A 27,113-nucleotide genomic window follows, 5' to 3' on the forward strand; every position below is an offset into this window, starting at 1 on the left:
GCAGCACTGATGGGAACTGATAAGTAGCACTGATGGGAACTGATAGGTGGCACTGATGGGCCTTGATGGGTGGCACTGATGGGGATTGAAAGGCAGCACTGATTGGCATAACTGATGGGCACAGATTAGCCTCACCAATTGGCACAGACTGGTGTCACTGATGGGCATAGAGTGGCATCACTAATGGGCACTGTTGGGGCTGCGTTGTAATCAGGGCACTGATGATCAGTGCCCTGGTTATCTTTACACATCTTCCCTGTAAGGAGATGCTACTGATCGACTCTCCTCACCTCACACGCTGTCAGTGTGAAGCGAGGAGAGCCAATAAATGGCACTTCTTTGTTTACATGTGATCGCCTGTGATTGGACACAGCCGATCACATGGGCGAGAGTGGGGGCGCACATCGATTGTGGCTAAACCGGGCGCCGTCATATGACTTCATCCCGGCACCGCTCTGCCGTCATTTGACGGTGGGCAGGCGGCAAGTGGTTAAAGTGGTTCTAACGCTTAAGCATTTTTTTTTTTTAACCTTAATGGGTAACTCCACTTTTGTGGGGAAAAAAAAATAGCAAATAAAGAAAAAAAAATTAGCGTAAGCAATTGTGATACAAGTCATATTGTAATTGAATGTTATTTAAAAAATTACCTTTCCAATCTGCAGCTCTGTAATTTTCTGAAAATGCAATACAATATGGCTACCTGGAGGTGTTCTGTTTTCGAAAGATCCGAAATTTGAAAATTTGAAACAACGAAAATCAGAAAGAACAAAAATCCGAAAATAAGAACGAAACCCAAAAATTCTAAAGAACCAAAATTAGAAAATCCGAAAGAACAAAAACATTCTGATAATTTCTATTATAATTAAAATATTATGTTCATTAATCATTATTATAGTTTTTATCATTATTATTATTATTTAATAATAATAAATAATAATAATATTAATAATAATAAAAACTATAATAATATTTATAAACTATTAAATTATAGATATTGGAATTTCCCTTCAAATGTGGCTGTTAGTGAACGTAACGAATACGAATTTATCCAAAGTTACAAATTATCTGAAATAACCAATGCCGTATAATAATTCTTAACTTCGGATAAATTCGTATTCATTACATTCACTAACAGCCAAATTTGAAAGGAAATTCCAATATCTATAATTTAATAGTTTATAACTATTATTATCATTTTTAATATCATTATTATTTATTATTAAAAAAAAATAATAATAACAAAACTATAATAATGGTTAATAAACGTAATATTTTAATTATAATAGAAAATATCTGAATGTTTTTTGTTCTTTTGAATTTTCGTTCTTATTTTTGGATTTTTGGATTTTCATTCTTTCGAATTTTCGGATTTTCTAATGTTTGGTGAGATAGCAACACGTCTAAAGGGATGCAAGCGCTGTCTCTTTCCTCACTAGAGCCCTGCAGGTGCACAGCTGATTGATAATTATGAAACCACGCCCATTAAACTCACTTTCCCATATGGATACAGAGGAACAAACAGGAATTTCTTCAGAATAACAAAAGGTAGGAATCTGCAACACAGTTTGTTAAAATCCTTGTAATGTACATAGATCACCCAGAGGGGAGTGTTTTTTCTCAACAAAAGTGGAGTTACGCTTTAATGCATTCCTTGCATTAAGGTAAAAAATGTTTAGGCATTGATTTTGCCCCCCCCCCCCCCAATACTTACCTGAGCCCTCATTCGATCCAGCGCTGTGCATGTCTGCAGCTCTTCTCTCACTTCCGATGTCTCACTGGCTTTGCTCCTTTGGCTCCCAATGCTGTCAATCAAAGTCAGGGAGGAGGGGGGTGAGGTTGAGTCCAGCGGTCGGTGTCAATGGAGGGAGCACACACAAGTGCCCCCCCAGGGGAAGCGGCTCTCTGTGGAGGCACTGGACAAAGAGTAGGGGCCAGGAGCGCTGACGGGGGACCCAGGAAAAGGAGGATCTGGGCCGCTCTGTGCAATTCTACTGCACGGAGCAGGTAAGTATAGAGATGTTTGTTATTTTAGAAAAAACAAACATAATTTACAACTTTTTTTACAACTTTTCTCCCCAAAGGAAAAATCTGCGATTTTTAAAACAAAAACAGGATTCATGATTTGAATCAAGTTTTTTTTTTTTTTTTTGATGGACACCGCGCAGGTCCTGAGGAGCTGCGGGCAGGAGTTTTTAGGCGAAGCCGTGGCTTCGGCCTAGTCTGTGGCTTCCGGCCTCGCGGACTAGGCCGAAGCCGCGGCCTCACCTAAAAACTCCTGCTCCTCAGGACCAGCGCGGTGTCAACGCCGGTCCTGGTGAAAAAAAAAAAAATCGAAAATTGATTTGTTGAAAATTTTAATCGATTTGACCTCTCAACTCGATTCAAGATTCAAATCGATTTTTCCCCAGTCCTATTTACAACCACTTTAAGCAGTTTGTTTGAGCCTTTTTCCATGTGACAAAGTTGCCTTTTTATTCATTTAGATCAGTAGTCTGCAAACTGCGGCCCGGGGGCCAGATGCGGCCCTTTGCTTGCCTTTATACGGCCCTTGGGGCACTATTCCTCCCACTGATACGACACACTATTCTGCCATCTGACACCAACAATGGGGCGTAACTTCTCCGACTGACACCAACAATGGGACACTATTCCTCCTCCTAATAACAAATGTGATGATGTTTATTCCCACTGATGCCAGGAAAATTTACACTCCCGCTGGCCACAGTACGCCCCCCCCCCCCCCCCCCCCCCAAAAAAAAATCTGAAGGATAATAAACAAGCCCTTTGTTTAGAAAGTTTGGAGACCCCTGATTTTGATTATGAGAATGAATACATCGTGCCATTTTTATGCGTTGCTTGTCCAACTATATCACCTTTATCTGTAGGCACTATTTCAAAAGATCTAGGCTGTTCAGATATGTGAAAAAAAAAAAAAGTAAAAAAATTTCCATGGGGTGTAATTTCTTTTTTTATGCAACTGTATGTGGTTTTTCAGAATTGTATAATGAATGACAAAGAAGACTAATGGCGTGTACACACGAGCGGACGTTTCGACCAGACTGGTCTGACGGAACGAATCCGTCGGACAATCCGACCGTGTGTGGGCTTCATCGGACCTGCAGCGGACTTTTTTGGTCGAAAATCAGACGGACTTTAGCTTTGGAACATGTTTCAAATCTTTCCACCTTAACTCCGCCGCACCCAGTTTCTATCGAGAAATCTGCTCGTCTGTATGCTAGTCCGACGGACGAAAACTGACGCTAGGGCAGCTATTGGCTACTGGCTATGAACTTCCTTATTTTAGTCCGGTGTACGTCATCACGTACAAATCCGTCGGACTTTGGTGTGATCGTGTGGAGGCAAGTCCGTTCGTTGGAAAGTCCATCGGAAGTCCGTCAAAATTCCGTTGAAAGTCCGTCGGAAATACTGTCGAACCTTTAATGCCGGGTTCCAAAAACGTTAATCTTTAATAAAAAGGTATCACTTAAAGGGACACCAAAAAATACAAAGTCTAAAAATAAAAAAAAATAATTATGACTAACAATGCATAAATATTATAAAACCCATAAAACTACCTGATTTATTACAACTAAAAAAATACATAAACATTGCAGTTGTATGTTTATTTAATAAAATATGTTTCTTTCCACCAAGGAGTGTGCCTAGAGAAGTGAACAACTAGTATATAATGTCTTACAATACCAATTCCAAAACAAATATTGCACAATATACCGATTACAGTGATATAAAGAGCACTACAGTGTTCTATAAACCACAATTAGTAAATCCCATGTAACACCGTGAAAGACAAAGCAAAAGCCACATCCGAAGTAAGCGAGGTTTGGCAAAGCTATTCACACCATATTTACAATTAATAAACCTTAATGACATCTAGATGACGGACACCCACAATTAACAGAAAAACAGTAGCAACGCTACAATAGCATCACTGATCACAGAAAGCGCATTATATCACACACATGTAGCCTACTGGGTGACATGTAGTTGTGTTTTTTTTACCAATATTCTCCCTTGCACCTAGTGGTTTTGTGCCCATATCCTTCCAAGCCTCTAGTTATATGTGTCCATATTCTCCTTGGCATCTAGTGGGTTCTGTGCCCATATTCCATTATGGCATCGGGTGGCTTTTGTGCCCATAGTCTCCCAAACATTGTCATTTCCTGCCCATATTCTCCTTGGTATCTGGTGGCTTTTGTGTGAATAGTCTTCACTATGTCTTGTTGTTTTGTGGCCATATTCTCCCAGTTATCTGGTCATTTTGAGCCCATATTCTTTCTGGCATCTGGTGGATTTTATGCCTATATTCTCCTCGGCATGTAGCTATTTTGTGCCCATTTTCTTCCTTGCATCCGGTGGCTTTTGTGTCCATTTTCTTTCTGGCATCTAGTCGTTTCCTGACAATATTCTTCTTGGCATCTGGTGGATTTTGTGCCCATTTTCTTTCTGGCATCTAGTCATTTGCCAATATTCTCCTTTGCTTCTGATAGCTTTTTTGCCCATATTGTTCATTGCATCTAAGATGTTTTGCCATCAGGTGCCTATGTTCTCTTTGGCACCTGGTGGCGTTTGTCCCCATATTCTTCATTGCATCTAGATGTTTTGTGCCCATACTCTGCCAGACATCTAGTAATTTTGTGCCCATATTCTCCTTTGCATCTGGCGGCTTTTGTTCCTGTATACTTCCTGGTATCTAGTTGTTTTGTAGCCATATTCCCCTTGGCATCTGGTGGCTTTTGTGCCTGTATTCTCCCAGGCATCTAGTCTTTTTTGACCATTTTCTTCCTGGCATCTGGTGGCTTTTGTGTCCATTCTCTTCCTGGCATCCAATGACTTTTGTGCACATTTTTCCCTTAGCACCTGATGGTTTTTGCCCATATTTTCCCTGGCATCTGGTCATTTTGTGCCCATATTCTCTTTGACATCTGGTGGCTTTTGTGCCCATATTCTTCATAGAATCTAGTTGTTTTGTGCCCATATTCTTCCCGGAATCTGGTGGCTTTTAGGCCCATATTCCTCCAGGCATCTAATAATATTGTGCCCATTTTCTTCAGTAACTTTTGTGCCCATTTTCCCCTTATGCCGCGTACACACGATCGGAAATTCGGCCAGCAAAAGACCAATGAGAGCTTTTGGTCGGAAAATGTGACCGTGTGTACACTCCATCGGACTTTTGCTGGCGGAATTCCCGCCAGCAAAAGATTGAGAGCAGATTCTCAATTTTTCGGTCAGAAAAAGTTCCTATCCGAAAATGCGATCGTCTGTACAAATTCCGATGCGCAAAATTCGACGCATACTCGGAAGCATTGAACTTCATTTTCTCGGCTCGTCGTAGTGTTGTACGTCACCGCGTTCTTGACGGTTGAAAGTTCAGAGAACCTTTGTGTGACCGTGTGTATGCAAGGCAAACCTGAGCAGAATTCCGTCGGAAAAACCATCCAAGTTTTTTCCGACGGAAAATCCGCTCGTGTGTACGCAGCATTAGCATCTGGTGACATTTCTGCCCATAATCTGCCTGGCACCTAGTGGTTTATGTACATATTCCACCAGAAATCTAGTGATTTTGGGCCCATATTCCCCTTGGTATCTAGTGGGTATGTGCCCATATTCTTCCTGGTATTTAGTTTTTGTGCCTATATACTACTTGGCATCTTGTAGCTTTTATGTCCATATTCTCCCTGGCACCTTGTGGTTTATGCACATATTCCACCAGGCATCTAGTCATTTTGTGCCCATACTCCCCCTGGCATCTGGTGGGTATGTGTCCATATTCTTCCTGGTATCTAGTTTTTGTGCCTATATTCTACTTGGCATCTGGTAGCATTTATGCCCATATTCTCCTTGGCATCTAATGACTTTTGGGCCCATATTCTCCTTAGCATCCAGAGTCTTTCCTGTTCATAATCTCTCTGGCACCTGGAAGCTTTTGTGGTCATCCTCTCCCTAGCATATAATGTATACTTTTTGCCACCTATTGGATTTTGTGCCCATATTCTCCCTGACGCTGCAACCCCATTCATTACTGAATTCACCATTGCCCCAGAATTGGTCTCCATTCACACCTAGTACCCTGATAGCAAGCAATTTTGCTGCATAGGGATGAGCCGAACACTCCCCGGTTCGGTTCGCAGCAGAACTTGTGAACAGACAAAAAATTTGTGCGAACACGCGAATACCGTTAAAGTCTATGGGACACGAACATGAAAAATCAAAAGTGCTCATTTTAAAGGCTTATATGCAAGTTATTGCCATAAAAAGTGTTTGGGGACCCGGGTCCTGCCCCAGGGGACATGTATTAATGCAAAAAAAAATGTTTAAAACAGCAGTTTTTTCAGGAGCAGTGAATTTAAGAATGCTTAAAGTGAAACAATAAAATAGAAATATTCCTTTAAATATTGTGCCTGGGGGGTCCCCTTAGTCTGCCTGTAAAGTTGCACATTTTTCCTATGTTTAGAAAAGTACTGCAGCAAAATGACATTTCTAAAGGAAAAAATGTCATTCAAAATTGCTCACAGCTGTAATGTATTGCAGATCCCGGCAATATACATAAGAAATAATTTTAAAAAACAGCATGCCCCCCCCCCCCCCCATCCATACCAGGCCCTTTGGGTCTGGTATGGATATTAAGGTGAACTCTGCGCCAATTATTTATAAAAAAAATTATGTGGGGGTCCCCCCCAATATCTTTACCAGACCTAAAGGGCCTGGTATGGACGGGGGCAACCCATCCTGTTTTTTTTCATAGGGCTCCCCTTAACCACTTCAGTACACTATATTATTTATTGTACGCTGCACTATATACTCTGCACTGTATTATATGAAAAATTGGGCCTTAGGTGTTGGTGGTGGCAGAACACGGTAACCCCTCACAGATACTCTTGTTGGGTGCAGGAACGGTCCCTGCTGTTAAATATTATTTCAGAGGCTGCTTGCCCTCTTTTAGTTAGCTGTTAAGCAGTTTATGTGGAAACTGACAAGCGGTAGGCTTGCTCAGCCTGGTAGTCAGGGCCTGCATAGTGTACAGTTAGAGCCGAGACACGGCTAGGGTTTTGTTTGGCTATTTTGTTCTGTTTGTTTTTTTCTGAACACTGTATAGCACCTCTATAGACTTGTAAATATCACCATTAAACACTTCACTGCTTGTCACTACTTCACTTGTTCTGGTATCTGTGCCTGAAAGCCTGCTTATCCCAGGAAGCTTTTGTACCTGCTCATAGTTACCAACTGTCCCGGATTTCCCGGGACATTCCCAGGATTTGGACTCTTTTCCCGATTTTATTGTTTCCCGGGAAATGTCCCGAGAAGTCAGTTTTTTTTTAGGAATTTTCGCTGCCGCCGCTAGAGGTCTGCGGCCGGCCGCCATTTTTAACAAAAAATGCGGCTGGCGGAGGGAGACATTATTTTGTATACCCGTCCTACAAGGACACCTGAGGTAAAGGGGGGGCACCGCTGGGGACACCTGATGTAAGGGGGGGGTGCACTGCTGGGGACACCTGATGTAAGGTGGGGCACCGCTGGGGACACCTGATGTAAGGGGAGCACCGATGGGGACACCTGATGTAAGGGGGGGGTGCACTGCTGGGGACACCTGATGTAAGGTGGGGCACCGCTGGGGACACCTGATGTAAGGGGAGCACCGATGGGGACACCTGATGTAAGGGGAGCACCGATGGGGACACCTGATGTAAGGGGGGCTCCGCTGGGGACACCTGATGTAAGGGGGGCTCTGCTGGGGACACCTGATGTAAGGGGGGGCTCCGCTGGGAACATCTGATGTAAGGGGGGCTCCGCTGGGGACACCTGATGTAAGGGGGCTCCACTGGGGACACATGATGTAAGGGGGGCTCCGCTGGTGACACCTGATGTAAGGGGGGCTCTGCTGGGGACACCTGATGTAAGGGGAGCTCCGCTGGGGACACCTGATGTAAGGGGGGCTCCACTGGGGACATCTGATGTAAGGGGGGCTCCGCTGGGGACTTCTGATGTAAGGGGGGCTCTGCTGGTGACACCTGATGTAAGGGGGGCTCCGCTGGGGACACCTGATATAAGGGGGGGCTCCGCTGGTGACACCTGATGTAAGAGGGGCTCCGCTGGTGACATCTGATGTAAGGGGGGGCTCCGCTGGGGACATCTGATGTAAGGGGGGCTCCGCTGGGGACATTTGATGTAAGGGGGGGCTCCGCTGGTGACACCTGATGTAAGGGGGGCTCCGATGGGGACATCTGATGTAAGGGGGGCTCTGCTGGGGACATCTGATGTAAGGGGGGCTCCGCTGGGGACATCTGATGTAAGGGGGGCTCCGCTGGTGACACCTGATGTAAGGGGGGCTCTGCTGGGGACACCTGATGTAAGGGGAGCTCTGCTGGGGACACCTGATGTAAGGGGGGCTCCACTGGGGACATCTGATGTAAGGGGGGGCTCCGCTGGGGACTTCTGATGTAAGGGGGGGCTCCAATGGGGACATCTGATGCAAGGACGGACTCTGCTGGGACACCTGATGCAAGGACGGACGGCTGGTGGCAGGCGACGTGGCAGGTGACACGCTCAGGGATCCCACTGATTCGGCATTATGGTGAGTTGAATGATTTCATTTTATGTTACAATGTAATAATAGAAATAATGCACTTCAATCATTCTGACACTATAACAACCATGGTGCTGGGATGATTGCTAACACCAGGTGTTTGGAGTATCTTTATCTGCTGGTTGTTAAACTTTCTAGAATACACATATTTCCATTGTTGTGTAGGACCTGGGCCTGCTGTCCCTCCATCCCTCTCCCCCCCTTTCCCTCCCCATCCCTCATTCATCTCAGACTCTAACCACACACCCTTTGAGCCACGCCCACTTAAGACACGTCCACTATTTTGCGTAAACCACGCCCATTTTTCGCCATGCCACATTTTTACTTCCCCATGTGCCACGCCTACAAACGCATGCCCCGCCACCTAATTATAATAAGACTCTGTCCACAGCCAAAAAAGTGTCCCTAAAAATGTTTTTCTCTGCTACCTGTCCCTCAGATTTACACACACACACTCTAGTATGTATATATATATATATATATATATATATATATATATATATATATACACTCTGCATTCAGCGTAGGCTATATACAGTGTAAACTCTATATATATCTCTCAAATATACTGCCTGTACTGACTGAATATATCAAATACACTGCCTCTACTGACTGAATATAGAGTTTACACTGTATATAGCCTAGAATATATACATACATACATACATACATACATACTAGACTGACTGTGTGCATAGATCTATATCTATATATATCAAATAGATTGCCACTAACTACCGTAACTAACCTGCCTGCCTAATCTAGCTCAATCTCTCTATCTCTGTCCACTATAACACACTATACGGGCGCCATGTAAGCAGCCTTATATAGTGTGGGGCGTGGACTTAGTCCCCCTGAGCCATGATTGGCCAAAGGCACCCTGCCTTTGGCCAATTACGGCTCTTGCTGAAGAGCGTGCTGTGATTGGCCAAATCATCATACAGCAATGCACTACGGTCTTGCAGTGCATTATGGGGTGCTCTAATTTGCCGCGAACGCCCCATAAAATTGGCTGTTCGGCGAACAGGCGAATACCCGATGTTCGTGTCGAACTCGAAGCTCCAGATCAACTTTATTTGCAAACATTCTGCATGTCTGCTGCAAGTTCTGGTTCAGTTACGTAGTGCAATACCACATCTAGATGTCTAAATGCAATGAGTTGCTGCCATGTGATCGGCTGATTAGCAATTTGTGTTACCAAGCAATTGAACAGATGAGTGTACTATACTAGTACAGCTCTCCTATAGGAGGATGGGTATGGTGGGTGATATACTCCCCCAGTACAGTTCTCCTGGGTATGGGGTGTGTCTGTCTCAGCCGATCTCAGCGAATCACCGCTCCAATCACTGCTCTGCACACAGGTAACCCGAGCCTGACAATAGAGGGGAGGAGACACGCCCTCTGTCTACTCTCTGCCCCGCCCCTCCCCGCACACCTCTACAGCGACAGGCCGAGCGCCGCCCCGCCTCTCCCTCACGCCCGCGCACGCCGCCCCGCCTCCCCGGGAGCGCGCCCCAGGCTGTGCTGAGCCCTTGTCAGTGTGCCGGGCTCGGTATGAGGGGGGACTGAGCGCGCTCTTTGTTGTCACCCGAATCCAACACAACATGGCCATCGCCCACATCGCCACCGAGTACGTCTTCTCCGACTTCCTGCTCAAGGACCAGCCCGAGTCCAAGTACAAGGGGCTGCGGCTGGAGCTGGCCGGGGACAAGATCGTCTCCTGTATAGGAGTGGGGCTCCCCCTTCTACTCATATCACTGGCCTTCGCTCAGGAGATCACCATGGGTGAGTGTGACACCCCCTGTAATGTCTGTCCTCACTGTCATCCCTGTCCTCACCCGTCATCCCTGTCCTCACCCGTCATCCCTGTCCTCACCCGTCATCCCTGTCCTCACCCGTCATCCCCTGTCCTCACCCGTCATCCCTGTCCTCACCCGTCATCCCCTGTCCTCACCCGTCATCCCTGTCCTCACCCGTCATCCCTGTCCTCACCCGTCATCCCTGTCCTCACCCGTCACCCCTGTCCTCCGCCTTCACCCCTGTCCTCCGCCTTCACCCCTGTCCTCCGCCTTCACCCCTGTCCTCCGCCGTCACCCCTGTCCTCCGCCGTCACCCCTGTCCTCCGCCGTCACCCCTGTCCTCCGCCGTCACCCCTGTCCTCCGCCGTCACCCCTGTCCTCCGCCGTCACCCCTGTCCTCCGCCGTCACCCCTGTCCTCCGCCGTCACCCCTGTCCTCCGCCGTCACCCCTGTCCTCCGCCGTCACCCCTGTCCTCCGCCGTCACCCCTGTCCTCCGCCGTCACCCCTGTCCTCCGCCGTCACCCCTGTCCTCCGCCGTCACCCCTGTCCTCCGCCGTCACCCCTGTCCTCCGCCGTCACCCCTGTCCTCCGCCGTCACCCCTGTCCTCCGCCGTCACCCCTGTCCTCCGCCGTCACCCCTGTCCTCCGCCGTCACCCCTGTCCTCCGCCGTCACCCCTGTCCTCCGCCGTCACCCCTGTCCTCCGCCGTCATCCCTGTCCTCCGCCGTCACCCCTCGTCCTCCGCCGTCATCCCCCGTCCTCCGCCGTCATCCCCCGTCCTCCGCCGATGACGGCGGAGGACAGGGGATGACGGCGGAGGACAGGGATGACGGGGGAGGACAGCCGTCATCCCTGTCATCCCCCGTCATCCCTGTCCTCCGCCATCATCCCTGTCCTCCGCCGTCATCCCCCGTCATCCCTGTCCTCCGCCGTCATCCCTGTCCTCCGCCGTCATCCGCCGTCATCCCTGTCCTCCGCCGTCATCCCTGTCCTCCGCCGTCATCCCTGTCCTCCGCCGTCATCCCTGTCCTCCGCCGTCATCCCTGTCCTCCGCCGTCATCCCTGTCCTCCGCCGTCATCCCTGTCCTCCGCCGTCATCCCTGTCCTCCGCCGTCATCCCTGTCCTCCGCCGTCATCCCTGTCCTCCGCCGTCATCCCTGTCCTCCGCCGTCATCCCTGTCCTCCGCCGTCATCCCCCGTCATCCCTGTCCTCCGCCGTCATCCCCCGTCATCCCTGTCCTCCGCCGTCATCCCCCGTCATCCCTGTCCTCCGCCGTCATCCCCCGTCATCCCTGTCCTCCGCCGTCATCCCCCGTCATCCCTGTCCTCCGCCGTCATCCCCCGTCATCCCTGTCCTCCGCCGTCATCCCCCGTCATCCCTGTCCTCCGCCGTCATCCCTGTCCTCCGCCGTCATCCCTGTCCTCCGCCGTCCTCCGCCGTCATCCCTGTCCTCCGCCGTCATCCCTGTCCTCCGCCGTCATCCCTGTCCTCCGCCGTCATCCCTGTCCTCCGCCGTCATCCCTGTCCTCCGCCGTCCTCCCCCGTCATCCCTGTCCTCCGCCGTCCTCCCCCGTCATCCCTGTCCTCCGCCGTCCTCCCCCGTCATCCCTGTCCTCCGCCGTCCTCCCCCGTCATCCCTGTCCTCCGCCGTCCTCCCCCGTCATCCCTGTCCTCCGCCGTCCTCCCCCGTCATCCCTGTCCTCCGCCGTCCTCCCCCGTCATCCCTGTCCTCCGCCGTCCTCCCTGTCCTCCGCCGTCCTCCCCCGTCATCCCTGTCCTCCGCCGTCCTCCCCCGTCATCCCTGTCCTCCGCCGTCCTCCGCCGTCCATCCCTGTCCTCACCCGTCATCCGCCGTCCATCCCTGTCCTCACCCGTCATCCGCCGTCCATCCCTGTCCTCACCCGTCATCCCCCGTCATCCCTGTCCTCACCCGTCATCCCCCGTCATCCCTGTCCTCACCCGTCATCCCCCGTCATCCCTGTCCTCACCCGTCATCCCTGTCCTCACCCGTCATACCTGTCCCCGGTATCATGTCCCCCCTGTCATCCCCATCCCTCACCCGTGTCCCCACCCATCACCCTTGTCTTGGGGCAAAGAGATCCCCCCCCTGTCATCTCTGTCCCTGTATACTGTGTCCCCCCCACCTGTCATCTCTGTCCCTGTATACTGTATCCCCCCCACCTGTCATCTCTGTCCCTGTATACTGTATCCCCCCCACCTGTCATCTCTGTCCCTGTATACTGTATCCCCCCCACCTGTCATCTCTGTCCCTGTATACTGTATCCCCCCCACCTGTCATCTCTGTCCCTGTATACGGTGTCCCCCCCACCTGTCATCTCTGTCCCTGTATACGGTGTCCCCCCCACCTGTCATCTCTGTCCCTGTATACGGTGTCCCCCCCACCTGTCATCTCTGTCCCTGTATACGGTGGCCCCCCCACCTGTCATCTCTGTCCCTGTATACGGTGTCCCCCCCCACCTGTCATCTCTGTCCCTGTATACGGTGTCCCCCCCCCCACCTGTCATCTCTGTCCCTGTATACGGTGTCCCCCCCCCCACCTGTCATCTCTGTCCCTGTATACGGTGTCCCCCCCCCCCACCTGTCATCTCTGTCCCTGTATACGGTGTCCCCCCCACCTGTCATCTCTGTCCCTGTATACGGTGTCTCCCCCACCTGTCATCTCTGTCCCTGTATACGGTGTCCCCCCCACCTGTCATCTCTGTCCCTGTATACTGTGTCCCCCCCACCTGTCATCTCTGTCCCTGTATACTGTGTCCCCCCACCTGTCATCTCTGTCCCTGTATACTGTGTCCCCCCCCCCACCTGTCATCTCTGTCCCTGTATACTGTGTCCCCCCCCCCACCTGTCATCTCTGTCCCTGGTATGATGGGTCCTCACCTGTCATCTCTGTCCTGAGTACACAGACAGGGGTACTCCGGAGCTGGGAGTCTACAGAGCCAGGCACGTAGCGGGGCCCTGACTCCTCCCCACCTGTCACCCCTGTCCCTGGTACAATGATGGGAGTACTCTGGAGCCAGAAGTGTTCTGTGCTGGATCCTCTATGTGCCTCCCCCTATCATCTCTGTCCTCGGTGTAGTGATGGGGGTTCTCTGGGAGTGGATCCTGCCAGACACACAGACTCCTCCCTGTCTGCACCCACCTGTCCTCTCCATCCTGGGTACCATGCTGGGAGTACTCTGGTGCTGGGAGTCTGTTCTTCTCTCTATGCCCACCTGTCTTCCTGTTCCTGGGTGCTATGCTGGATCCCCTCTGTCCCCAGTGTAATGATAGGGGTACATAGGGCTGGGAGTGAACTGTGCCAGACACAAAGGGGCCCTCCCCCTCATATTTCTGTCCCTGGTACAGTGATGAGGTACTCAAGAGCTGGGAGTGAACAGAGCCTGGCACAAGGGGGGCTCTGTCTTTCCTGTCATCTCCATCCTGGGTGCAATGATGGGGCTATTCTCGTGCTGGGGGTGTGCTATGCTGGGTCTTCTCTGTGGTCCAACCCATCATCTCTATCCACAGTGTACTGGGTGAACTGTGCCTGATCCAGAGGGGTCTTCCCTGTGTGCCGACCTCCCATCTTTGTCCTTGATGTAATAATAGAGATACTCCAGAGTTGGGGATTAGCTGTGCAAGACCCAGAGGGGCCCTCACTTCTCATCTCTGTTCCTGGTAAAGTGATGGGGGCACTCTAGTGCTGGGAGTTCACAGAGCCAGGCACAAAAAGGGGGCCCTGGATCTTTCCTGTCTGTCATCTCTATCTATTATACAATGACAGGGGTACTCCAGGGTTTGGCGTGCAGTCTGCCAGACACAGAAGAGTCCATCATCTCTATCCTGGGTATACAGATGGGGTACTCCAGGGTTGGGAGTGTACCCTGCCAGGCAAAAAGAGGAGTCCTGGATCCTCTTTCATCTCCATCCTGGGTGCAATGACAGGAGTTCTCTGGGGCTGGGATTGAACAGAGTTAGCTTCTCTTTGTTTGTTCATTTGTCATCTCTATCCTGGGTACAAAACAAGGGTACTCCAGGGCTGGAAGTGCAATCTGCCAGACACAGAGGAGTCCTGGATCTTCTCTGTCATCTGTATTCTGGGTGCAATGTCGGGGGTACTCTGGGGCTGGGAGTGGACTGTGTGGTCATCTCTATCCTGGGTGTAATGACAGTTACTTTGGGGCTGGGAGTGAAGCATGTCTGATACATAGGAGGATCCTGGAATCTCCCACTTTGGCATCTTCATCCGAGGTGTAATGATAGACGCAGAGCTGGGATTGTACTCTGCCAGTATCAAAAATGGCTCCGATCCCCTCCATGCCTGGGCACACCGTCATATCTATCTGTGGCACAATCACAGGGGGTACTCTGGGGCTGGGAGTGTCCAGGTTGGTGTGTCCCCTCCGCCCGGTGATGGGTGTACTCCATAGAAAGAGGTCATTACTGTATTCTCTGCTGCTGGATGTGATCGTACAATCCATCAATGTGATTGCAGAATAATGATTAGGACTTCATTGGGTGGGGTTGAGTCCTTCTATCATGTAATGATTGGGGTTTAATTATTGGATGGGGTAGAGTCAATGCATTATATAATTATTTTAACTTCTATGTTGAATGGGATTGAGTCCTTGTATCACAAATCGATTAGGGCTTCTTCATTGGACGGGGTTGAGTCCTTGTATCACGAATCGATTAGGGCTTCTTCATTGGACGGGGTTGAGTCCTTGTATCACGAATCGATTAGGGCTTCTTCATTGGACGGGGTTGAGTCCTTGTATCACGAATCGATTAGGGCTTCTTCATTGGACGGGGTTGAGTTCTTGCATCATGTATTGATTGGGTTGAGTTCTTCCATCATGTATTGATTGGGGCTTCTTCATTGGATGGGGTTGAGTTCTTGCATCATGTATTGATTATGGCTTCTTCATTGGATTGGGTTGAGTTCTTGCATCATGTATTGATTGGGGCTTCTTCATTGGATTGGGTTGAGTTCTTCCATCATGTATTGATTGGGGCTTCTTCATTGGATGGGGTTGAGTTCTTGCATCATGTATTGATTGGGGCTTCTTCATTGGATTGGGTTGAGTTCTTGCATCATGTATTGATTGGGGCTTCTTCATTGGATGGGGTTGAGTTCTTCCATGATGTTTTGATTGGGGCTTCTTCAATGGATTGGGTTGAGTTCTTCCATCATGTATTGATTGGCGCTTCTTCATTGGATTGGGTTGAGTTCTTGCATCTTGTATTGATTGGGGCTTCTTCATTGGATTGGGTTGAGTTCTTGCATCATGTATTGATTGGGGCTTCTTCATTGGATGGGGTTGAATCCTCGTATCATGCTAGTGTCTAGCTTAGTCTTTGTCTTTCTGATTAGTGTCAGAATTAAACTGGAGACGCTGGATGTCCTGTACCTGTCTTTGGACCATTTTGTTGGTTTATTGCTGGATTTTGTATTTGCATTTTGTATGACAGGTGCTATGTGGAAGTAAACTTTATTTGTTATTTTTGCATGTTTTAAAGCAGTATATCTAGTAGTAGTCAAATCCTACTGAACGTGTTCTGTAATGTAAAGACTTGCCACTACTGATCTAAGTACCTTCTTCAGTTTTAATGAGTGTTCAGTGATTTTTAAAGCCGCACTTCTTAAAGTATTATGCTTCCCGTTGACGTTGTGTAGACGAAACATACGACAAGGCGCATCCCGGTCATGTTACTTTCGGTTTCTGTCTCACCACGGCGGTGGAACACACGCCGATCAACACAGTGTGAGCAGGACGGCTATTCCTTCCATTACCTGGTGATGGATGCTTTAAACCAGGGATCTTAAAACTACCGCCCTCCAGTTGTTCAGGAACTACAATTCCCATCATGCCTAGTCATGTCTGTGAATGTCAGAGCTTTACAATGCCTCATGGGACGAGTAGTTCTGCAACAGCTGGAGGGCCGTAGTTTGAGGATGCCTGCTTTAAACCTTCAGTGCCAAAGAAAGGCACCTACTAATGTAAGCGGCCATTTGGCATGTGTTTTTAAAACTATTTTTTTAATTGAACTGTATCACGCTATGGTCATATTATTTTTTTTTTTTTTTTTTTATCTATCACTGCGGTGGAGTATTAGCAAGATTCCAGCCACATCTCCTCTGATATACCAGCAAAACCACAGATCCACATTAAAAAAATCTCAATCTGACCTTTTTAGTTAAAGAGGTCATGGTGGTCCGGTGAGTAAGAATTTCACTCACATCCACCGGGTGTTTCTCATGAGGTTTTGCCATTGGTGATGGTGTAAAGATTGAAGTTGCATCACAAAAGATTTCTGGACTTTGTTTTTTGATGAAATATTTAAATCACTGTTATTTCAGCAGTGGATTATTAATTGCTATAGTATTTAGATAAGCACCATGCACTTTATTTGTATATGCACAAGATTTAGTACAATTTATTAAGTTGCACTATTTACAGCGCCCCCTATCATTATACACCCCGTTTCTTAAAGTATGTTTTCCAACATAAAACCAGTTTTTACTGAATACCCCCAGATGTGTGTTTTCTTATCTGAAACCCTCCCTGGCATCCGTACGTTTGTTTCCAACACCCCTTGCTTCTGCATAAGTCTTTCCCTAATAAGGTTTTTTTCATCAACTAAAATGCTTGTTTTCATTTTATTTGCCAAAATTATATTATAAAGTTTACCTCAATGGAAGTACCCAGTGGGGGTATATATGCTACTGACAGCTAGATTTTTGCTTTAAGGATCAAACCATGCAAAAGAGCAAATTTTTTTGTAGATGTTGCAAAAGTTGCACCACCTATGAGTATTGTGTATCTCTCTGGGACCCTGGTGGTGAGTTGTCCATAGCTGGGTTTCCGGGTCTACTTGCCAGTCATAGCTAAGCAGAGTTCCACCCAGATATGGAACTTCCGCTGACCGGATTCCTCCCCACCTCCGGTGCCACATTTGGCACCTTTGAGGGGGGAGCAGATACCTGTCAAGTCCAGGCATCTGCTCCCACTTCCAGGCATAGATCACCCCACTTTGTGCGGCAAATTTCCTGCTTCCTCCCGCTGCTTTCTGGGAGACACACACAGGTCCCAGTAGACAGTAGGGACCATTCAGATTGCGCAGAGCGACTTGTACATGCGCAGTAGGAAACAGGCTGTGAAGCTGCAAGACTTCACTTCCTTTTTCCCTTAGTAAGGATGTCGGTGCCTGCACCCGGAGCCGAGGGACGGGTTGGCTTTGAGTGAGGACATCGCGGGCTCCCTGGACATTTCAGTGTCCTTATATTAAAAGTCAGCAGCTGCAGTATTTGTAGCTGCTGACTTTAATTTTTTTTTTTTCCCCAGGCGGAACTCCGTTTTAAGGAGCTGAAGGACCCATTTACAACCTTGCATTATGGTAACATGTGTTACATGCATTGTGGTTCCATTCATTTTCATTGGTACCCCAACGCATGCAGACACTTGCTTACAAATTTTGTCACACGTCTGATTTACAGAAAGCTTTTGTACCAATATTGCCTTAAAGGGGTTGTAAAGGTAAAAATTTTTTCACCTTAATGCATTATATGCATTAAGGTAAAAAAACTTTTGACAATACCGCCGCCCCCAGCCCCCCCGTTTTACTTACCTGACACCTCGAATCTCCGCTGCTCGTTCTCGTCATCTCTATTGCAGCTCAGCCTGGTCGCTGATTGGCTGCAGTGGATGGATTGAAAGCAGCGCAGCCATTGGCTCGCGCTGCTGTCAATCACATCCGATGACGCGACGCGCCGGGGGGCGGGGCCGAGTGATACAGCGAGCGGCTATATCACGGGAGCGCGCCCGCAACAACTAACCACCATGCGAGGGAGCTTGCATTAAGGTGGTTATTTCTTGCGGGGAGGAGCTGAAACAGCCGCCGAGGGACCCCAGAAGAGCAGGTTCGGGGCCACTCTGTGCAGAACGAGCTGCACAGTGAAGGTAAGTATAACATGTTAGTTATTTTAAAAAAAAAAAATAAAATTACCTTTACAACCCCTTTAAAGCAGAATTAAACTGCTATGTGTGTGTATAGCTCAAAAAAGTGAAAGGAACGCCTTGAAAACACATCAGATCTCCATGGGGAAAAATATCATCCTGGGTATCTATACTGATATGGACTGGGTAATGTGTTATTTACGAAAGGATGCCACATCATTTGATGGAAATGAAAATGATCAACCTATAGAAGGCTTAGTTCAAAGACACCCCGAAAATCAAAGTGAAAAAAGGATGCAGCAGGCTAGTTCATTTTGGTGAAATTTCATTACATCAACTCAAAATGGTCCTCAGTAGTTTGTATGACCCCCCCACGTGCTTGTATCCATGCCTGATCACATCGGGGCAAGCACCTAATGAGAAGACAGATGGTGTCCTGGGGTATTTCCTCCCAGATCTGGACCAGGGCATCACTGAGCTCCTGAACAGACTGAGGTGTAACATGGCGGTGTCGGATGGACCGAAACATAATGTCCCAGAGATGTTCTATTGGATTTAGGTCAGGCGAGCGTGGGGGCCATTCAATGGTATCAATTCCTTCATCCTCCAGGAACTGGCTGCATACTCTCCCCACATGAGGATGGGCATTGTAATGCACCAGGAGGAACCCAGGACACATTGCACCAGCATAGGATCAGACAATGGGTCCAAGGATTTCATCCCGATACCTAATGGCAGTCAGGGTGTCATTGTCTAGCCTGTAGAGGTCTGTGTGTCCCTCCATGGATATGCCTCCCCAGACCATCACTGACCCACCACCAAACCGGTCATACTGAACAATGTTACAGACAGCATAACGTTCTCCACAGCTTCTCCAGACCCTTTCATGTCTGTCACATGTGCTCAGAATAAACCTGCTCTCATCTGTGAAAAGCACAGGGTGCCAGTGGTGGACCTGCCAATTCTGGTGTTCAATGGTAAATGCCAATCGAGCTCCACGGTGCCGGGCAGTGAGCACAGGGCCCACTAGAGGATGTCGGGGCCTCAGGCCACCCTCATGAAGTCTGTTTCTGATAGTTTGTTCAGAGACATTCACACCAGTGGCCTGCTGGAGGTCATTTTGTAGGGCTCTGGCAGTGCTCATCTGGTTCCTCTTTGCACAAAGGAGCAGATACCGGTCCTGTCCAGCTCTCCTAGAGACTGCCTGTCTCCATGAATCCCCTCTGTGCTCTGGAGACTGTGCTGGGAGACACAGCAAACCTTCTGACAATGGAACGTATTAAAGTGCCATCCTGGAGGAGTTGGACTGTCTTTGCAACCTCTATAGGGTCCAGGTATTGTCTCATGATACCAGTAGTGACACTGACCCTAGCCAAATGCAAAACTAGTAAAAAAACTGTCAAAAAAGATGAGTAGGGGAAAAAAATGTCAGTGACCTCCACCTGTAAGGCTACTTTCACACTGAGGGGGGTGGGCGCTGGCGGTAAAGTGGTGCTATATTTAGCGCTGCTTTACCGTCGTTTTAGTGGCGCTATTCGTCCGCTAGCAGGGCGGTTTTAACCCCTGCTAGCGGCCCGAAAAAGGGTTAAAACCGCCCACAATGCGGCGCTTAGCCGGTGGGTTTGCAGCGCTGGCCCATTGTTTTCAATGGGAAGGGGCGCTTTAGGAGCCGTAAATACATATATTATGTTATATTTACCGCTCCTACAGCGCTCCAAAGATGCGGCTTGCCGGACTTTTTTGACCGCCCTGCAAGCGCACCGCTCGGGGCTTTCACGTTGGAGTGAATTGAGCGTCTCTTTCAGGGCACTTTGCAGGCGCTATTTTTAGCACTTTAGCGCCTGCAAAGCGCCTCAGTGTGAAAGCAGCCTAAAACCATTCCTGTTTTGGAGGTCGTCTCATTTTTTCTCATCTAGGGCACCTGTTGTTAATTTCAATAACACCAAAGCAGCTGAAGCTGATTAACAACCCCCTCTGCTACTTAACTGACCAGATCAATATCCCAGGCATTTAATTGACTTGATGCTATACTCTCATTAACCGGTTCAATACCGGGCATTTTCACCCCCTTCCTTCCCAGACCAATTTTTAGTTTTCAGCGCTGTCGCACTTTAAACGACAATTGTGCGGTTGTGCGATGTTGTACCCAAACAAAATTGACGTCCTTTTCCCCCCCACAAATAGAGCTTTCTTTTGGTGGTATTTGATCACCTCTGCGGTTTTTATTTTTTGCGCTATAAACAAAAGAAGAGCGACAATTTTGAAAAAAACACAATATTTTTTTACTTTTTGCTATAATAAATATCCCAATTTTTTTTTAAAAAAAACTAATTTTTTCCTCAGTTTCGGCCGATACGTATTCTTCTACATATTTTTGGTAAAAAAAATCGCAGTAAGCGTATATTGATTGGTTTGCGCAAAAGTTATAGCGTCTATAAAATATAGGATAGATTTATGGCATTTTTTTTAAAAAATTATTTTTTTTACTAGTAATAGCGGCGATCAGCGATATTTTTTCATGACTGCGACATTATGGCGGACACATCGGACACTTTTGACACATTTTTGGGACCATTCACATTTATACAGCGATCAATGCTATAAAATTGCATTGATTACTGTGTAAATGTGACAGGCAGGGAAGGGGTTAACCACTAGGGGGCGGGGAGGGGTTAAATGTGTTTCCTAGGGAATGCTTCTAACTGTAGGGGGAGGGGACGTACAAGGGGAGGAGACCGATCAGTGTTCCTCTGTACTGGGAACACAGATCGCTCTCCTCTGAACTGACAGGACGTGGATCTGTGTGTTTACACACACAGATCCACGGTCCGGCCCGGTTAACCGGCAATCGCGGGTGCCCGGCGGACATTGCGGCCGCCGGGCACTCGCACCGGGTCCCAAACAACGCGGCGCGCGGCCCCTAGGCGGCCGGGAACCCGAGGCCGTCATATGACGTCCACCCAGGATGGGAGATCCCATCTGTGGACGTCATTTGACTATAGGCGGGTATTGAAGTGGTTAAAAAGTGTTCCTTCAATTTTTTTTGAGCAGTGTATATACACTACATTACCAAAAGTATTGGGACGCCTGCCTTTACACGCACATGAATTTTAATGGCGTCTTAGTCCATAGGGTTCAATATTAAGTTGGCCCTCCCTTTGCAGCTTCAACTCTTCTGGGAAGGCTGTCCACAAGGTTTAGGAAAATACATGGGGTAGTTACGCAGCCTATAAGGTGTTTAAATGTAGCACAAGTCCATTGGGAGTCCTTTGAGCTACCCAGCTCTATGTAGAGAAAAAGTCCTTGCAGGGAAAGTGAAAGCAAACTCCAGACATGTAGAAAAAGAGAGAGAAATACGCCTCTGAGTATGGACTGTAGTATTTATTAATGGTCCGTTAAAAAACTCACATTGAGGTATCTTTGTACTGGTACAATGGGGTCCGGTGAACCGCACTATCCACCGTCCATGCTGTGTGTGACAACCGAGTCTCACTCGTCCTGATGTGCACAGTGCAGGCTCCTGTCTGAAGAGCTTGATTAAGGAGCCCGCACTGTGCACATCCTTCCGGTGCGCATGCTCCGAAACGCGTTGCAAGCACGCCTGTGACGCCATCCCGCCCTGTGCTGCGTTCCACCCCTCTCCTCCACACCTCAGCTGCGCTCCAACCCTCGGTTTGGATCAAACCCGAGCACCAAAGTCTTCTGCTGGCCAGGACGCCGTATACCATCGGGACAAGTAAGACTCGATTGTCACACACAGCACGGACGGTCGATAGTGCGGTTCACCGGACCCCATTGTGCCTGTATAAAGATACCTCAATGTGAGTTTTTTTTTTTTTTTAATGCACTATTTATTATTAAATCCTACAGTCCATACTCTGAGGCGCTTGTATTTCTCTCTCTCTTTCCACAAGGTTTAGGAGTGTGTCTATGGGAATGTTTGACTATTCTTCCAGAAGTGCATTTGTGAGGTCAGGCACTGATGTGGATGAGAAGGCCTGGCTCGCAGTCTCCTCTCTAATTCATCCCAACGGCGTTCTATCGGTTGAGGTGCAGACCAGTCAAGTTCCTCCACCCCAAACTCGCTTATCCATGTCTTTATGGACCTTGCTTTGTGCACTGGTCCAAATCATTTGGTGGAGGGGGGATTATGGTGTGGATTTGTTTTTCAGGGGTTGGGTTTGGCCTCTTAGTTCCAGTGAAGGGAATTCTTAAGGCGTCAGCATAACAAGACATTTTGGACAATTTCATGCTCCCAACATTGTGGGAACAGTTTGGGGATGGCCCCTTCCTGTTCCAACATGACTGCACACCAGTACACAAAGCAAGGCCCATAAAGACATGGATGAGCGAGTTTGGGGTGGAGGAACTTGACTGGTCTGACCTCAACCCGATAGAACACCTTTGGGATGAATTGGAGCGCAAACTGCGAGCCAGGCCTTTTCATCCAACATCAGTGCCTGACCTCACAAATGCACTTCTGGAAGAATGGTCAAACATTCCCATAGACACACTCCTAAACCTTGTGGACATCCTTCCCAGAAGAGTTGAAGCTGTTATAGCTGCAAAGGGAGGGCCAACTCAATATTGAACCCTACAGACTAAGACCAGGCTGCCAATAAGGTTCATGTAAATGCAGGCGTCCCAATACTTTTGGTAATATAGTGTATATTTAAAGTGTGACTCCACTTTTGTTGAGAAAAAAACATTCCCCGCTGGGTGATCTATGTACATTGCAAGGATTATAACAAACTTTATTGGAGATTCCTACTTTTTGTTATTATGAAGAAATCCCTGTCAGGTGTGCAGCGGCAGAGCTCTAATGAGGAAATCTGATGGGTCTGCATCCCTTTAGACGTGTTCCTATTGAAAGTATCTCACCAAAAATTTTTGTTGCAGGGGATGCCTGAAATCAGACTTGTATCTTAGTGCAGACTTCTGGGAAAATTGATGAGCCAATCACACAAGCAGGAAATTGTTTATGGGGAGTGGTCAGTACACATTCTGTGTGCAGAACAACTCCATGTAGCCATATTGCAATGTAGTCTCAGAAAATTACAATGGCTGCAGATTGAAAAGGAAAGGTACTGTATTTATTGGCGTATAACATGCACTTTCACCCTGAAAATCGAGTGCAAATAGCGTGTGCGTGTTATACGCCAATACTTAAATTTTAGCTGCCTCGGAGGGGGGCGGGACGATTGCCGTCAGATTACATACAGTTTGAATCTCCTGTTCACTTGGCGGCCTCTGTAATAGGAAGTCCCGTCTCCTGGGCCACCATTGGACAACTGTTCTGTCTGTCATAGGAGATTCTCACTGTATGTAATCTGTCAGCGCTCGTCCCGCCCCCCTCCCTGTCCCCTCTAGACTGCAGATGGGCATCAATCAGGCTGCATAGATGGCAATGGCGAGGCTGCTGCATTGATGGCAATGGCGAGGCTGCTGCATTGATGGCAATGGCGAGGCTGCTGCATTGATGGCAATGGCGAGGCTGCTGCATTGATGGCAATGGCGAGGCTGCTGCATTGATGGCAATGGCGAGGCTGCTGCATTGATGGCAATGGCGAGGCTGCTGCATTGATGGCAATGGCGAGGCTGCTGCATTGATGGCAATGGCGAGGCTGCTGCATTGATGGCAATGGCGAGGCTGCTGCATTGATGGCAATGGCGAGGCTGCTGCATTGATGGCAATGGCGAGGCTGCTGCATTGATGGCAATGGCGAGGCTGCTGCATTGATGGCAATGGCGAGGCTGCTGCATTGATGGCAATGGCGAGGCTGCTGCATTGATGGCAATGGCGAGGCTGCTGCATTGATGGCAATGGCGAGGCTGCTGCATTGATGGCAATGGCGAGGCTGCTGCATTGATGGCAATGGCGAGGCTGCTGCATAGATGGCAATGGCGAGGCTGCTGCATAGATGGCAATGGCGAGGCTGTTGCATTGGCGAGGCTGCAGATGGGCACTGACCTTTATTTTGCTTTAAAGTTCCTTATTTAAGATTTAATTTTTTTTTCCTGAAACTTCCTTCTTAAAATGAATGTGGGTGTTATACGCTGATAAAGTTTAATAACATTCAATTACAATATGATTGGTGTCGCAATTGTATGCGCTATATTAGTTTTTCTTTTCTTTTTTTATCCCCACAAAAGTGAAGTTACCCTTTAAGAGGGACCCCAGGAGGTTTATGCCATTTATGCTCAATAGCAACCCGACCAACCTTTTACCTGTAGGTTCGGTTCACACTAGGGGCGGCACGACTTGTGAGGCGACCTGCACACGACTGCCATGGCGACTTGCAAAACGACTTCTGTATAGAAGTCTTTGCAAGTCACCTCAAGTCGCCCCAAAAGAAGTACAGGAACCTTTTTCTAAGTCGGAGTGACTTGCGTCGCTCCAATTAGAACGGTTCCATTGTGCAGAACGGGAGGCGTCTTGTCAGGCGACTAGGTCGCCTGACAAGTCGCCCCCGTGTGAACCGGCACTTCGGGATGATGGGGCTGGGGTAAGCAACCACAGCAGTATTCAGTGGTGGACATGCTTTAACTCAACCAAACATGTTGGATGTGAAGAGGACATTGCTCTGCAGGAGAGAACATCGGAGGAAAGGGCAGTTGAGCAGTACAGGAGTATAAACCCTTTTCTTTTGCAGGTTGTGTTCCATACTTTTTTTTTTTTTCTTTTAACTTGGTGACAGTGTCAGTTTATGATGGAGAAAAAGACATGTAAATTAGCTTGTTTGACGGAAAGTGGACAACAAAAATCTCAGGTCTACAGATACATTTTTCCGATAAAGTTCATGTGCGGAATATCTTTTGTTTGCGTGTTTTTTTCTAAGATCGTTCTTGGATTCATTCAAGTAAAGGCAAATGGCTCTCCATACCTCTGTTTACTACAACCCTTCCCTCAGATAGGCTTAGAGTCATTCACAGACAGACCAACAAGTTGAGAAGCCGTTTTTTTCCCCCCGAAGCCTTAGATGAGATAAAGCCATAAATTCCTTTCCTAAAATGGTGATTTTTGATCTTTAGTGCAATGTATTGCAATGCGATACTGGTCATTGCTTTTAAGTTATTATTTTGGTTTTGTTATTTTATTGTATTATAAATATTGATTATTTTTTTATATGTATTTTGCTGCTATTTGGAGTGGATATTACCAAACTGAAAGCTCAAATCTGAACCAGTTCAGCAGGAATTTGAGGAATTTTGAGCCGTGGGTAACCCTGAAGGCACCATTCAACTCCACAAAAGTAGATTTTAAACTTGACTAAGCCAGGTGAAAATTTACTTTTTATTTATTTTAGGTAGTTCTATAGCGCTGTCAATTTACGCAGAGTTTTTACATAAATTATACATTCACTTCAGTCCCTGTCCTCAAGGAGCTCACAATCTAAGGTCTCTAACTCACATTCATACATATACTAGAGCCAATTAACCTACCAGCATGTCTTTGTAGTGTAGGAGGAAACTCATCCAGGAACAGGGAGAACATGGAAACTCCAGGCAGGTAGTGCCATGTTTGGGATTCGAACCGACGACCCTAGTGCTGCCAGGTGGAAGTGCTGACCACTAAGCCACTGTGCTGCACTAACAGGGACTGCATCCAATTGGATGCAGTAGTAAAAAATGTGAATCTTCTGTGAAAACCTAAAAAGTCCCCAAAGTGTAACTAGAACCTTAGGCCTGGTTCACACCTATGCATTTTTTTAGTGCATTTTCAGTTTTGCAGAAACGCACTACAGTCCATTTAACATGATTTCCTATTGGTCGCGTTCACATCTGTGAGTTGACTTCAATGGATCAAAAACACGTATTGGAAAATGCACCTGGAATGTGCAAACTGCTACCTGCATCAGTGCGAACCAGGCCTTACTGACACTTCTGATCCCGCTCTTCTGGGTTTTTAGACTTGAGTTGGTTTGTGCAGAATTTGGTCTGTCTGATAACCTTTGTACTTCGTGATAGAAGTTTATATGACTGTATCACTTTGTGGTCTTATTTCAGTATGTATTGGTGGTGTGTCATTGACCCACTAGGCCTGATTCACACCTATGCATTTTTTAGTGCTTTTTGCATTTTGCAGATTTGCACTACAGTCCATTCAACATGGTTTCCTATGGAACACGTTCTGTAATGCAAATCTGCAAAAAGCACTAAAAATGAATAGGTGTGAACCAGGCCTTATGGCCCGTACACACGAAAATCGGACAAAAAAATACCGCTTTCGAAGCGATCGTACGATAATCGGATCGTTAGTACAGAGCTTTCGAGAGCCGATCACGACAGTTCATCCGATATTATCCAATCGGACAAACACGAAAATTTTACTCGTACAATTTTTGTTTAACCACTTCCCGCCCGGCCTATAGCAGAATGATGACCGGGCGGTGGTTCAGTTATCCTGACTGGGCGTCATAGGACGCCCTGCAGGATAACAGCCGCCGCGAGCCTGTGGTGGCGTGCATCGCGGCGATCGTTGTTGCGCTGTGTCAGTCTGACACACCGCTACTCTGATCTCGGTAAAGAGCCTCCGACGGAGGCTCTTTACCACGTGATCAGCCGTGTCCAATCACGGCTGATCACGATGTAAACAGGAAAAGCCGTTGATCGGCTTTTCCTCACTCGCGTCTGACAGACACGAGTAGAGGAGAGCCGATCGGCGGCTCTCCTGACCGGGTGGGTCTGCACTGATTGTTTATCAGCGCAGCCCCCCCCCTCGGATGACCACACTGGACCACCAGGGATACCA

The 27,113-nt window shown here is 48.0% G+C and overlaps 1 protein-coding gene across 1 annotated transcript in view; it reads left to right on the plus strand.

Moving 5' to 3' along the window:
• The first annotated feature begins 10,074 nt into the window (after nucleotides 1-10,074).
• PANX1 (pannexin 1) overlaps nucleotides 10,075-27,113 on the plus strand; it is a 66,825-nt gene continuing 49,786 nt past the window's right edge. Inside the window, exon 1 of the mRNA XM_073613014.1 lies at nucleotides 10,075-10,387. Within this exon, the coding sequence (XP_073469115.1) occupies nucleotides 10,207-10,387 (181 nt within the window). The 5' untranslated portion in view covers nucleotides 10,075-10,206. The remainder of the gene's footprint in view (nucleotides 10,388-27,113) is intronic.

The sequence above is a fragment of the Aquarana catesbeiana genome, linkage group LG02, assembly GCF_042186555.1.
Source record: "Aquarana catesbeiana isolate 2022-GZ linkage group LG02, ASM4218655v1, whole genome shotgun sequence".
Classification (NCBI taxonomy): Eukaryota; Metazoa; Chordata; class Amphibia; order Anura; family Ranidae; genus Aquarana; species Aquarana catesbeiana.